Source organism: Cyprinodon tularosa, unplaced genomic scaffold (genome assembly GCF_016077235.1).
Source record: "Cyprinodon tularosa strain WSP-4 unplaced genomic scaffold, ASM1607723v1 ctg522, whole genome shotgun sequence".
Lineage (NCBI taxonomy): Eukaryota > Metazoa > Chordata > Actinopteri > Cyprinodontiformes > Cyprinodontidae > Cyprinodon > Cyprinodon tularosa.
This window is the reverse complement of record NW_024039255.1, coordinates 418630-432387: the sequence shown is the minus strand read 5'-3', so window position 1 is coordinate 432387 and position 13758 is coordinate 418630. Positions and strand designations below refer to the sequence as shown.

The following is a 13758-nucleotide window of genomic DNA, read 5'->3' as shown; positions in this document are numbered from 1 at the left end:
AGCATTCTTTAAAGCTCAACAATGGTCAGGGTTTATAGTAGAGAGCTGCATATCATGACCACAGGAGGGCAGCCTAACACTGCCTTTAAAAAGATGACTCCACACAAACACTTAAATCTCTGTTTATTAAAATATATCAAGCATTTCTCCAAAAAATAAAATTAACATTCTGTCTCCTCTCAACTATGAGAGGTCTATAGTTCCATCTGAAATCCTAAAAGCAGGTCTATTGTTTATTTACATTTTCAGTTGTTTGCAGGAGGGAGAGCAATGAGTTTTAGTATGAATGGAGTTTTGCCAAAATCACCAAAGATGAAAGAGCTGGGGAGATAATAATTTAGCCTCAGTAGATTACAATAATGATCAGTAGGGCTGCTCCTGCTGATGCATGAGAAGAAAGTGGATTTCCCTTACTGAGATTAATTTAATGGAGGGTTTAAAAGAAAAGGAAAAACAGCTATGATGATCTCACTGACATATTTATTTAACGGGCGCAGAGGTTACAGGGAGCCAATTAAATACAGGAGGGGGAAAAATGTGAAGAGTTTTTGTATTTTTTACTGGTTTAAAGAACAGAGCCCTTAAAGGAAATAAGTTCTGTGTCCTGCAGATGTTTGCAGATGTAAGGAATAGAGAAATTTTACCCAGTAGGTTGTTGTAATAAGTTTGCGCACCTTTTTTTTTTTTAGTCCGGGCTGCAGTCTAGGCGGTTTCCGTGCACCCAGTAACAGATCTGGGCAAACTTCAGGGGTGTGATGCGAACAGCTACGTTGTAATCCCTGTTCTCACCATCTATCTCCAGCCACTGATGTCCAGAGAAAATCCCGATCACCTTCCTTTCCCAACGCTCCAAAGCGTTGTCCCATACCCGTCCGTACACGCCAGAGCCGCTGGCTCCAGGTCGGGCGTCGCAGTGCTGGTATATTAGGTCGCTGGACTCCTCCTCCACAGGACAGAACCTGTACACCAGCTCCCCGGGGCGGTCGCTGTCAAACCCAGAGAAGTGGATGCGATTTCCTGCAAGGTCATCTGAAGAGGGAGCAACAGAGAGCCGCATGAAGGGACGGCGGTGAGGCCAGCGCAGCTCCAGGAGGGCATAGTCAAAGTCCATGCTGACCTCCTGAGGGCCCTGGATCCAACCCTTTGGTACCCGGGTACGTTTCACCCGAACCCAGCGGACCGGAGGCTTCTTGTTGGGGGTCAGTCCAGCTTTGGTGCCATTGATAGACGGAGGGATCAGGAATCCCACCCTGAGCTTTTTCGCTCCATGAACATAATCCTTCCCATCATGCACACAGTGAGCAGCAGTCAGGACATGTCGCTGAGACACCAGGACACCCGTACAGCCAGTAGAGATGCGCACAGCAGTGGAGAACGGATAATCCATCAGGAAGTCGTCACCTTGGATGTTAAAACGACCATCTGCTCCATAAATCTGCCTCTTCATCCGTCTGTGTTTTATTCTCTTTCTTCTCCAGGAAGGCAAATGAGTCGGGTGAAGAGCATCAACAATATCATCCTCCACCTCCACCGTGGTGAGGGTCCGGAAGCCGTCTGCGTACAGCGTCTCAAAGGCCAGTTTGTCCGTCAGCTGCTCCTTCTTCTCCTGCTCGCCTCTGTGGAAGCAACTGGAGTTGCAGTGTGTGATGAAGTCCAGCCGGGCTTCTGCACTGAAACGGGAGGGGGTCAGAGGTGTCGGGGCATGGGGGACCAGGGTGGGCACGTGCATAGGTGGATGGTAAGGAGGCTGGAGGAGAGACAGGGTAAGGGGGGCGAAGTGCTGGAGGAGCAGAAGTAGGTGAGTTGAGATGGTGATCTCACGTAGCATCATTGTGGAAAACTCTGAAGAGAGAGAAACATATGAGGGAACTGGCTCTGTAACCATTGTAAATAACAGCAGCAACAAACCCTATGTTAAAAAAAAAAAAAGAGTTCATGAGCTGGTTGTTTAAGGAGAATATCAGCAACTAAGCATATAAAAGAAAAGTTCAGTGGAAGGAAAAAGTGTGTGCATGTGTGTGTGTGTTGGGTCTATAAAAAACATTTATGATTCAGACAATCAGTCCTCTAACAGACTATAATTTATCATTTTATGCCTTTCTTTACTGAAAATTATTCATCATTGCAAGATGAAAAAAAAAGTTCCACTGATATATATACTCTGCAAAGAACTGCATTCTCAGTTTATTGTTAATCTCCATAAATAGGTGCAGCGCCTGCATTTGAACGTTGCAATCCAAGCCTGAACTCTGAGTCCCGAGACAACAATGACCCTTTTGTCCCTACCATAGCTTACAAAGATAATAGGATTTCATCCAGATGGAGGCAAACAAGTGTTTTAATGTGTGTTTGGCTCAACGAGTAATGAACAAATTCCAGAGGAAAGTCTGTAATAAAGACCTGAGCAGGCATTCAGAGGTAAAAGGGTGCTATTCATTAACAGTGAGGCTTTCAGCGCACAAAAGGAGACACTGGATCCGCTCTCCAGAGTGTGGATCCCTGGGCTCTCATGGCTTTACTGCAGCAGAAAGGTAAAAAGCAGCAAGTTGAGGCAGGGCGGCAACCCTGATCATTACTTCCTAAACAAGACAGGGTGGGGCACGTCCACACACCTATGAGCTGCCCCACACAACCCTCAAAACAAGACAAGAAAGATTTCCCTTCAGCTTTCAGCCATGTTAGCTGAGAATTAAATATATAAATAGAAATATATATATACACATAACTCCTCACCTATACAATAGTGGTAGAGATGGTGTTAGATTTAGGTTGTAGTAAGGAGAAAGTTAAAAACTGTTTAAAACTAGAGCAGGTGTCTTTGAACTCACAGGAAAGAGGTATTCATTAGACTTTTATAAAATATTTTAGGAATAGGTTACTTCTGATAAATCTGATCTGATCTGTACCACAGAAACTGTAGTTAAAGATGGAAAAAAACATCTAGTTAATAATACTAAAGCTGTATTTACCATCTTCAGAAGAAGCTCAGTTTGTCTATTAATGCAAAATAAACAAACTATTACAACCAAACCATATGAATGTATCTGTTTTTTGTATATTTTCATTCCCCCTTTTTAATATGTGAGATTTGAGTCAATATTCGACCATTCATTGACATGTGAGCAGAAACTTTTTGGTGATATTTTAAGAAAAAGGTTGAATTTGGATCCTTACCTCCTGATCAGAGGCTGCTGCTCCGCGTTTAGATCCCAGTCAGGTTTCCTTCCCCATCAGGATCATTTCTCCAGGGCTCCCTCATTATCTCAGGTAGCTCCCCCTCCTCTTTTATATCATCTCTCTTTTTCTCTGAAAGATAACTCTTCCTTTCTCTTTTGTGTGCAAATAAAGCGCCAGGTGCGCAGTGAATAAGCGCAGCTCCGCTTCTGGCTGCACAGCTCAATCACACAGAGGCGCATCTAAACGCTCTGCTCTGACCACCAGTGAGTTTCACCCCTTACACAGACCCTCCCCATGGTCCTAGCGCCCATGGTTACACTCAGCCTGCATACTTCTACCTGCTGAGAGAAAGCAGTGGGAAAAACTAACCTTATTTCCAACCAACTTTGATGAAATATTTCATCCAAACTACAGGGCTACCAATCATCTACTAGGGAAAAATTAAAATATCTGGCATTTTATTTCTAAAGCAAAAAAACAACAACATGAAAGCTGACCAAACTGCTGCACAGAACACGTAGTTATAGATATATAAACATAAAATACACTATAAAGTAAGCAAAAGAAAAAAAGGACTATATTTGAAGACCAGAAACAGAAAACTTGTGTTTTCAAATGTAATTTAAAAGCATTTAAAGATGGAGGGGGCATGATTACCAGTGGTAGTTTCAGGAGCCAGAACCACAAAAGCTACGTCTCCTATGAGTTTATAATGAGACACTGGGACAGAGAGAAGCAGCTGGTTTGCTGATCTAAAACATGCAAACTACAAGGCATGTAGGGATGGAGCAGTTCAGCTAAATAGAAAGAGGTCAGCCCATTTGACACTTAAAGCAAAGGACATTTTTAATTAAAAAAAAAATGGATTGGAAACAAAACTTAACGGGTATTCAGTGGAGGGATAGCAAAACCAGAGTTGTATCCATGCTTTTTTACCATTTAAAACCAAAATTTCAAGATGACTTGTAGACAAGATGATAATTCTTTTGGATTACTGGATTTAAAAATGCCTGACCTGTCTTCTTTTAATTAAAACTAAGAAAATGCAGACCTACTATATCCTGATGTGATTTAGAGAATCAAGCAAAGGTTGAACAAAACCTTTATGTTTTAAAGAAAAATCAACTTGGCTGTCATCGGCATTGAAATGAAATGCCAGAAGACGCTTCCTAAAAATACCATGGCAATATATAGAAAGCAATCAGAAGAGGACCAAGAGGCTGAAACAGAGGTTCAATTGTCCAACATGACTCCTGTTAGTGAGGTGTGCTGGTCCACTGCGTCAAAAGCAGCTGTCAAATCCAAAATCAACACTACAACACTAACAGAATCCACTACCAGAAAAACATAATTAAAAACTCTTAAAAGAGCAGATTCAGTGCTATGATACATTTTAAATCTACTTTGAAACATTTCCAAGATTATTTCCATCTAAATATACCCACAGCTCATACAATGATTATTTAGCAAGTAAATAAATTAAAAGTTAGTCTGCACTTTATGAATTTGTATGTTTCAGATCAGATTTGAACATGAATGTCTTTTTCTGTCCCTGGTTAAATTAAGGAACTCTTTTTGTTTTTATCAGTTTTCTCTAAAAATCTAAAAGATCTAACCTAAACATGACAATATTTCAATAATTATAGCGCCTAACAAAAAATAAAACGCTTTACAGTTATATTTCAACCACAGCTGACTTCAATACATCTGTAATTGATCTTCAACAGAGTAATTTTCAAAGTAACAACAAAGAATATTAAATATTTTGGATGAAAATGCTTTATGCTTTATTAGATTTAAGCCTAAATCTTTTAATCATATTAGAAGGTTTGGACCTTCATTTTTACCATAAACAGATTATTAGACAAACTTAGACTTTTGTGCATTATTTTTATTCAACCAAGAAGTTTACTAGGGGAATTAAATGAGATCATTCAACCAATAATGAAATAATCAGGAGCCTCAGCTTTGGAAATAAAATATATATATTTTATGGAGATGGGATCCAGGCCTAATGAAGGAAGGCCCATGGGGAATCACCCTAATCTTTAAACCCCACCTCAAGATTATCTGCCTTATTGCACCAAAAGCATTAATATCACCACAAGTCACATCAAATCTTTAGGGAGATCTAAATGTTCTTTTGCCTCTCAGGCTGCCAGGAGACTCAACGACAAACAGTCTCTGAAATCAGTACATTTATCTTTGCTAATTTCAACACAGATCCACACTTTTAAGCTCTCAACCATTTTTATCGTTTGAAATGCACCTTTACTTACTTAGACACCAACCTCAAAAGCTAGTGTTTCACCTTTGCACGCCTCACTAACAGATTATATGTGTTTGTGATAACAGGCCTTTGGCATTCGCTTTGGTAGCCAACAGCTACACCCAAGCAAGAAAAATCTTGTTTCTGGCATGACTGCACTCCAATTATCATCCCTGCCAGGCGCTCTGATAAATTAAAGTGAAAAACCAACTGTAACAGCTGAACAGAGCCTACAGGCAGATGAGTGCTGGGGCACGTTTCCTGCAACATTCACTTCATCCGCTGACCTCTAGTCACCAGAGGTCAGATGGTCCATACCTCTGCAGAATTTAGGCAGTGATGTCTGGTAACTGTTCTCAGTCAAATCAGCAGAGCTGCCACCTGACAGCAGAGGTGAGTAGAAAGCAAAAAAATGCCTACTCAAAACATTAATTAACATGAATTCAATATAAAGCAGTTTAATTCACAATAAAATACAACGCATGGTAGAGTAAAAAATACTCCTAGAAGTATTCAAGCAAATGTAACAAGGGGCTACCCAGCAGGGAGCCTGACCCTCTCCAGACCCTAGAAATTAAACCACCACTGAACACAGCGGCATTGATAGATTAGGTACAGGGTGCAGTTCCACTCAGTTAAGGAATGTTAAAGCCAAATAGTGCAAACATGCTCTTTGACTAAATGCAGGAATCACTTCCTCACACAAGAGATTAAACCATCTGCTTTCATTTAGTTTTGGATTACTCGTTGACCTGTTGTTTTTAAGTCTTCCTTACAGAAAAGGTTGAGCTCAGAATATAAAATATGAGATGTGATAAGAAATTAACCACATTTTCACAAATATCTGCTGGGACTGAGATAAGAACATAACCCCTCCACAATGTTGGCTTAAAAACACAAACCTCCACCTTGCAATAAATCCATGGAAAATACCTTTAAAGAAGATAAACCCTAAGTGATGAAGCACAAAGCAAAAAGCATTGCATTAAGCCTTTTGTGCAAAGTTGTGCTTGAAAGTTTACATACCTTGCCATTAAAGAAAACGAAAAATTCACACGTATAATTCTAATAAAAAAAAAATGAAGAAGTAAATAAAGGATAAATTAGTCAAATTAAATATTGATTTTGAATTTTTATTACAAAAATTATTTCTAAAAAAACAAGGTTTTCCAGACAAATTACAGTAGCTTGCTCATTAGCACTATATATATATATATATATATATATACATATATATATTCAAAATCAAGGAAATAATTTCCATTTTTTTTACATTGTTTTTTATTATTACTTATGTCAATTTCAAGTTATTTTACTGGTAACTGATTTTCTTTTCAGTATTTAATGTAATGGGGGTAAAATTTCCAGCACAAGGTTAAAAGGTTGAAGGTTTTCCTTTTAAAAAAAAAACCTTTTCTCCTTTAGTTGTGAAACACTAATTGGAGGACCTCATATTTATTCTAGCACATTGGATCCAAGAAATAACGTGTTTAGAATCTGGCCAGTATAATATGGATCTGTGGTTGAGGTAAACATTAAAAAGCACTGCAAAGCAAAGCTGTTGTTTTTTTTCCAACATGGTTTTGACCCTTCACTCAGTGCAATGTAGTTCAACCCTTTCTTGTTAAGATCTGAGAGCAGAAACAATATAAAACAACAAAAAAAGTGCCAGAAACTACTGAAACCAAGCCTGCAGCACTGAAGTGAATTTAAAACAAAAAGTATGACTGAAAAAGTATAATAACTAGTAAAGGAGCTGCTGTAGAGTTAAGAACATTAATCTGAAGTCTAATTGTAGATGTAGGTTTGTTTTTGTCAGGCCTGTAAGATACCAGTGACCTGAACACAACAAGTTTACCTTATTTATTAGTTTAGTTTAGTTATTAATAGTTGATAAACATTATAGAAAAAAGTAGGGTATATCTAATTTTTTCTGAATGTGGCATTCATGAGCTTAATGGGAAAGTTAAGGCTTCTGCTTCTGCTTAGAATGTATCAATTTACAATTATTGATTAAGATCATTCATAATAATAAAATGTGTGCCTTTGCTTAAAATTATGATGTTTTACAGTTATTGGAAACTATTAAATCTAATATTTATCCATCTGTTGGCTGTTTTCAACATTTAATCTTGTGTTGCAATCTGACTAAATCAGTCACAGACAGCCTCACATTTTCTGACTCGACAGAAACTTTTGTTCATTTTTCTTTGTTTTCCATCCTGCAGAAAATCATTTGCATCCCATCTGTTTTCCTGACTGTGTGGCCCTTTATTAGAAGTTGTTTGTCATACTCATGTTAGAAGGGTCATTCCTGGTTCAGTTTTCGTAAAAGCCACCTGTGGAACGTTAGGCAAAGGGGTATTAAACCTGTTAAATAAACATCTGTTGGTAATATTTCTTTCATTTCTGACCCAACTTGTTCTGCTTGTCAGTGTTAATTCAAATGTTCAGGCTTTACCTGCTCAGTCTAGTCAGGGGTCACTGGTTGGAGAGCAGAAGTGAGCTTCCAGTATGCTCTGGTGGTGTGGAAGCGTAAACACAAAAGTTTCAGAGGAAGCTGATCCTAAACCACATGGTGGTGGAATGTCATACGTTATAATTATACCTCCATTAAGGCAATAAAGAGCATGTTTGGACTCTGTAAAAAGTGGTTAAGACTTTCACATACAAAGGTGGAATGAGGCAAAACAAACAAGAGACAAAGTGTTCCGGCACTTTAAAGGTTAGATGATGAACATGAAGAGAACTTTATCCTGCTGAGAAAAAATAAACAAACAAACATTAGGAAAACATGGATGCATTTAGTCTATCACTGTAAAGTTATAACTGAACACGAAGAACTGATTGGTAATTTCAATGCCCTGGCCTCCTGAGTTAATCTCTGGAAAGACATAATTTTAGTCCATTTTCCCTAAGTCTTGGTTAGAGTTAGAAAGCCGTGCATATGTCCCTAAATAAGCATAAAACATCATTAAAGTTTTTGCCTTGTAAGATGAATGTTTTTTTTTTTTTTTGTTTGTTGGTTTTGTATGCAATGGCCAATAGAATAAAAAAGGAATAGTAGATGTCATGTTAGCTTAACCACTGGATAACTATAGACTCAGATCAGGACACATTTCCAAGAATTTCCACCATTTAACATTGAAACTGTTATTTTATGGCCCACCTTACTTTGACAAAACTGTTCAAATTATTGAGATATTCCTAACCAGTGTCCATGCTGTCATCCAAACTGCTAGCCTGTACTGTGGCTATAATTATTTGCAGGTTGACTGGGTCTGCTGGATGTTTTCCTAGCTCTCCAACCAACAATTCTTCCATGAGAATGTGGGTCATATTTACCATCTTGTTTTGCAGATTACAACCCTTTGTTTGATCAATGAGGGAAGTGGGCTGCAACAATGGATGTATGCGTCTTGTTCCTGCTATTTTCAAACCTAAGTAGAAATGTAACACAACAGCAGAGAAAGTTAGATATTGTATCATCTCAGAACTAAGGATGGCCTTTAACTTAGAAGTTAAAGGCATAGATGAGGACTTTTGCAATTTTGTTGAAAGACCCACCCTCTTCACTTAAAAAACAAACAAAAAAAGACACATGCAAAACTCTGTACGCGCTCCTGCGAGGTAACGCCTTTTAAACTTGTGCATCAGCCCATTTCTCATCGTGCACGCTCTGTTTAAAAGTTGCTGTTTGCATCGCTCATACAAGATTTGTAATTTTTCCACAATGTCAGACTCAGTAAGTGAAAATGGGGGCGAGCAAGGCCTTATGTAAACATATCACCAGAATGATTTACAATTAGGAGGATCACTCATTTTGACGATCCACCTGGAAAAAGAACATCCTCTTCTATGCCTTTAAACAAAAACTCAATCTTTTATTTTGGATCCTGTTTGTGCAGAAGTTCTTGAGGCAGTCGTGAAACCAGTGTTTCAGGGCTTCGGTTGAGTTATGAGATAAAGAACACTAAAGCCTTTGTCTTCCCATCCAACAGATGAACTGCAATAGCCTAATTTGCTAAAGAACATAGGGTTAATGTTTGATTTTTGCTGCAGCGCTGCGGACCAGTTAGGATGCCCACTGTGAATCCTGTGCCACCAGAAGAACCAACAATCGGGAAACTGACCGGCTCTGAAAAAAAGGAGGGTGCCGTGATTCCCATTGTGAAGAAGCCAGGCCGGCAGAAAAAGAGTGAGGCTTTGGGGCATTCAAAAAAATGTGACACTGAGAAATACAAGCTCTGTTGAAGACTGTGTACAACCATTCATAGAAACATTATTGCTTGATGGCTGCTTTCAACAGGATCTTGCATCTTGCATCATAGGAAAATGCCTCAGGAATGGCGTGATACAACAACAAATCTGAGGTGTTCACTTGGAGTCGGATTTGCTAGACAACCAATTTTGATTTAGGTTGACCCAACCTCACCAAACAGAGAGTTTCAAAGATTTGCTGCTAACATCTTGGTGCCATATGTCATGGCATGCCTTCACTGTTTTTCTTAACTTCATACTTTGACAGGTCAAGCTACAAAAGGAGCCTAACATGCTCTTTGCTCGGATCCCCTAATGTTAAGCCTCGTCTGTGTGCAATAATAGTTCTCATATGTCTGATAAATGATGCATCATGTTATTGCATCTTTGAGACATCAACTTAGAGAAAACGATCAGTATATCTCATATTTTTTTTATAGCCATATTTTTTTTTGTTTAAAACCATAGCTGTCTTTAGATTAGACCAGGAGAATGATGAGTTACAGCAGATTCTCAGAAACCATTTAGTAGTTTTGGGAGTATGAGAAAAATAATGTTCCTCTTTTGCAAATAAAAAATAATGGACACTCATGATAAAATGATTTGATGTTGCCATAGTGTTTTTTTAAAGTGCTGGATTTTTTTTTTTTGATTAAGTAATCTGTTTTGAGTTTAAATTTACTTGATTCCATATCAGAGTCAAGCCACTTTGAAAAAAAAAAGGTTGTGTAATTAGGAAAGCTGAGTTGTATAACAAGTAACACTTTTTAAAACCTCTGGTCTTCATGGTCCTACTTACATTTATGTCAGAGCAGGTTCTCAAGTGATGAAGAAATGTCCCTATTTTGCAGATCTGAGGCTATAAATCTGCCTTGCTGTAATTTTTTTTGGTACCAAAAATCATAAAAAATAAAAATCAAGCCAAGTGAGATAACGTTGGCTGAAGATGAAAGAAAATTCCTGACCAAAGAAAAGATCTTAAGGCACAAATACACTCTGCTCCTGTTGATGGCATATTTCTCTCCTCTGTTCTGTGATTCAGAGAGGCCACTTCCACCGTGTTTGATGTGACTCCACATAAAAAATGGTGGTTATGATGCCCATCACTTACCATTACGTTAAAAAGAACAGTTTTAAAATGCTAAAGACGAGACCGCTCTTTTCAAAAGAGCGGTCAAAACACTGCTTTCTTTGCTATGTGTGCAATGCAGAGCGTTGGCCTAGTGCTTAGAGCAGTGGACTTCTGCTCTGAGACAGTTGCAAGTAACCGGTTAAATCCCTGCAGCCTGCCCACTGGGTTCCTGAGCAAAACCCTTAACCCCACATTGCTCCCTGGGTGCTACACAGTGGCAGCCCACTGCTCCCTATGGGGATCGGTTAAATGCAGAGGGGAATTTCCCCATTGTGGGACAATAAGGGAATTTACACACATTTGCATCTAGCAAGGAACTACAAAACTTCTGGTAGCAAAGATCACTTTGGGGTCTTCAGAAAAAGCAGGGTGTTCACTTCAGAATTATGGTACCGCCGATGCAGAGCTTAGTCATCAGTATGTGGGCATCTGAAGTGCAGTGAGCTTCTAAAAAATAACATTCCAGAAGAAACAATCAAGCCAAACTTCAATTTTGCAGGAAGTCCAAGCATGTATAGCAGAAGACCGGTGCAAAGACATTTTCTCTGATGAGTTTTCTTATTGCTTTAGATATGTGGAAAGAAAACGGCTGAGGCTGAATATGTTAGTGCTACCGCAACTTATGTGTCTTTCCAACAGTACTGAATGTAGATGCAATCCATGTGTTGGGTTTGTTGCTCATCCAAGAGAGTGGGAATACTCACACGTCTCCTCAAGACCATTAACATTAATAAACAGTGGAACCAAAACACCATGAAAGAGCAGTTCTATGCAGCAATTCAGTCACAGTTTGTAGATTATCTGCTTTTAATGGAGCCCAGTGATAATTCTATCTATCTATCTATCTATCTATCTATCTATCTATCTATCTATCTATCTATCTATCTATCTATCTATCTATCTATCTATCTATCTATCTATCTATCTATCTATATATATATATATATATATATATGCATGCACAATTTGCAAATAAAAAGTACTATAGCATTGGCAGACATGCACATGTAATACAGTCTTGATGTTATATCTTTAAATCATACGTAATATGTGATTACCATAACAATGTAATCAATACATGCATATTATGTAAGCAGAACCAAACTGAAACGCCATGTAGTCTGTAATTTTTACCAACTTGCTTTGTTGACCCCTAAAAAAGAGATCCCTAAGAACCTATCATCATGGACGAGAACAATGGATGTTCACAGTAGCTGTAGATGTGTTAACTTTGACTTTTTATACTATGACAAATATGCTTATCTTCATAAACATTACTCTGAAAATATAATAAATAACTTTACCCTGTTAGGTGAGGGCTTCAGCCTAGTCCTGTAAAGATGATCCTGAGCTATCTCTATAGTTATGCTGCTATAGGTTTAGACTTCTGGAGGACATAGGGACCCCCATTTTATCATTCTACCTCTATTCTCCCACTCTGCAGAGTCTGTTAGTTCAATCTCTAACATTATGCTCTCCCTGCTTTTCCTCAGAGTAGCTTTGCCTCGTCTGTTCCTGTTTGGCTGTGACACCATCCTGGAGAGAAATATCAACTGTGCTGCTTCCATCAACACCCTTGTTTATAGATGCTGGAGATTGGCCTGTTTTCCAGTGTAGTCCTGTTTCTCTGACTGTGACGGGCTGGATGTGCTCTCTTCATCCTCTGACATGGGAGCTGGCTCAGTGCTCATCGGCCTGGCTGTGTGTTTCCTGGACGGGGCCGCCTTTTACAGCTGCTTTTTGTATCTCTCCTTCTGTCTCCTTCAACCCCAGTCAACCTCAGCAGATGGTCGCTCACACTGAGCCTGGTTCTGCTGGCGGTTTCTTACTGTTAAAAGGGAGTTTTTTCCTCTCCACTGTCGCTACAAGCATGCTTGGTGTGAGGGATTGTATTTGAGTCAATGCAATCAACTGGTTTTCCTTAGATAGAAAACTTTGATGTGAATTGGCGCTATATAGATAAACTGAATTGAATTGAATTGAATGTAGGGCAAATTCAAAATCAGTAAAAAAAACTTTTGTTTTGCTTTAAGTAATGAAGAGGTTGTCATTTTCCTTTTCCTCCAATCAAGATTTATTGCATAAGCTATAAACATTAATGTTAGGAACAAAATGTCGACCCCTTCACCCCTGTTCCACCCTCCATTACTAAAATGTGCTTTATGTTAAAAGGTAAAAACCAAAGGGTTACGAAAACCAAGGAATATTTATTTCTTGGCAGAATCCTTTATATTTCTCATCTGTCTGCCACTATCTTACTGATAATAAACGAGTGCATGTTGCCAGCTTGTGGATGGCATTCCTTTTAAATGAGACACAGCGGGTTCCCACCAACAGCAGATGAAAAAACACCAAAGTAAGCTTGTGGTGAAACCTCCAGCCACAGCAGAGAACACTGATTCACTTATGTTTTGTATATTGTTTTCCATCTCTTACAAATTGAAAGTCTCAAAGATTAATCCTGCTTTTTTTTTTCTTCTCCGGACCAACCCATCCCTCCATAGTACCCCCACTTTCACTTTTTTTTTTCATGACACAACAAACCCACAATGTGGGCTGAAGAAACAGCTGCCATGTTCAGTAATATCTAAATATTTCCCAAAGAACTTTCTAATTAACCTGTCAATGGTTGATAAATGAGGGATGGAGGAAAACAGATTATAGAAGCAGGAGGTTTTTGACTTACTTTACTCTGAGTGAATTTATTTTAGTGAAATTAAATCCTGTTCATTTAAATTCTGTTCATTACCTTCATGGACAGAATTTCTAGGTGCAGCCAAGGTGTTGAGGGGATCCGTTTTGGTGGCCTTAGGATTGCGTCTCTGCTTTTTGCAGATGATGTGGTCCTATTGGCTTCATCAGGTCGTGATCTGCAGCTCTCGCTGGATCGGTTCGCAGCCGAGTGTGAAGCGGCCGGGAT

General features: G+C 38.9%; 1 protein-coding gene across 1 annotated transcript; it reads right to left on the bottom strand.

The window, feature by feature from the left end:
• Positions 1-106: 106 nt before the first annotated feature.
• On the bottom strand, positions 107-3427 carry LOC119795763 (serine protease 23). The gene is made up of 2 exons (XM_038303955.1): positions 3175-3427; positions 107-1842 (listed from the first exon to the last, which is right to left on the bottom strand). Exon 2 carries the CDS (start codon positions 1829-1831, stop codon positions 686-688), a length of 1146 nt encoding a protein of 381 aa, XP_038159883.1. The 5' UTR covers positions 1832-1842; positions 3175-3427; the 3' UTR covers positions 107-685.
• Positions 3428-13758: the final 10331 nt, after the last annotated feature.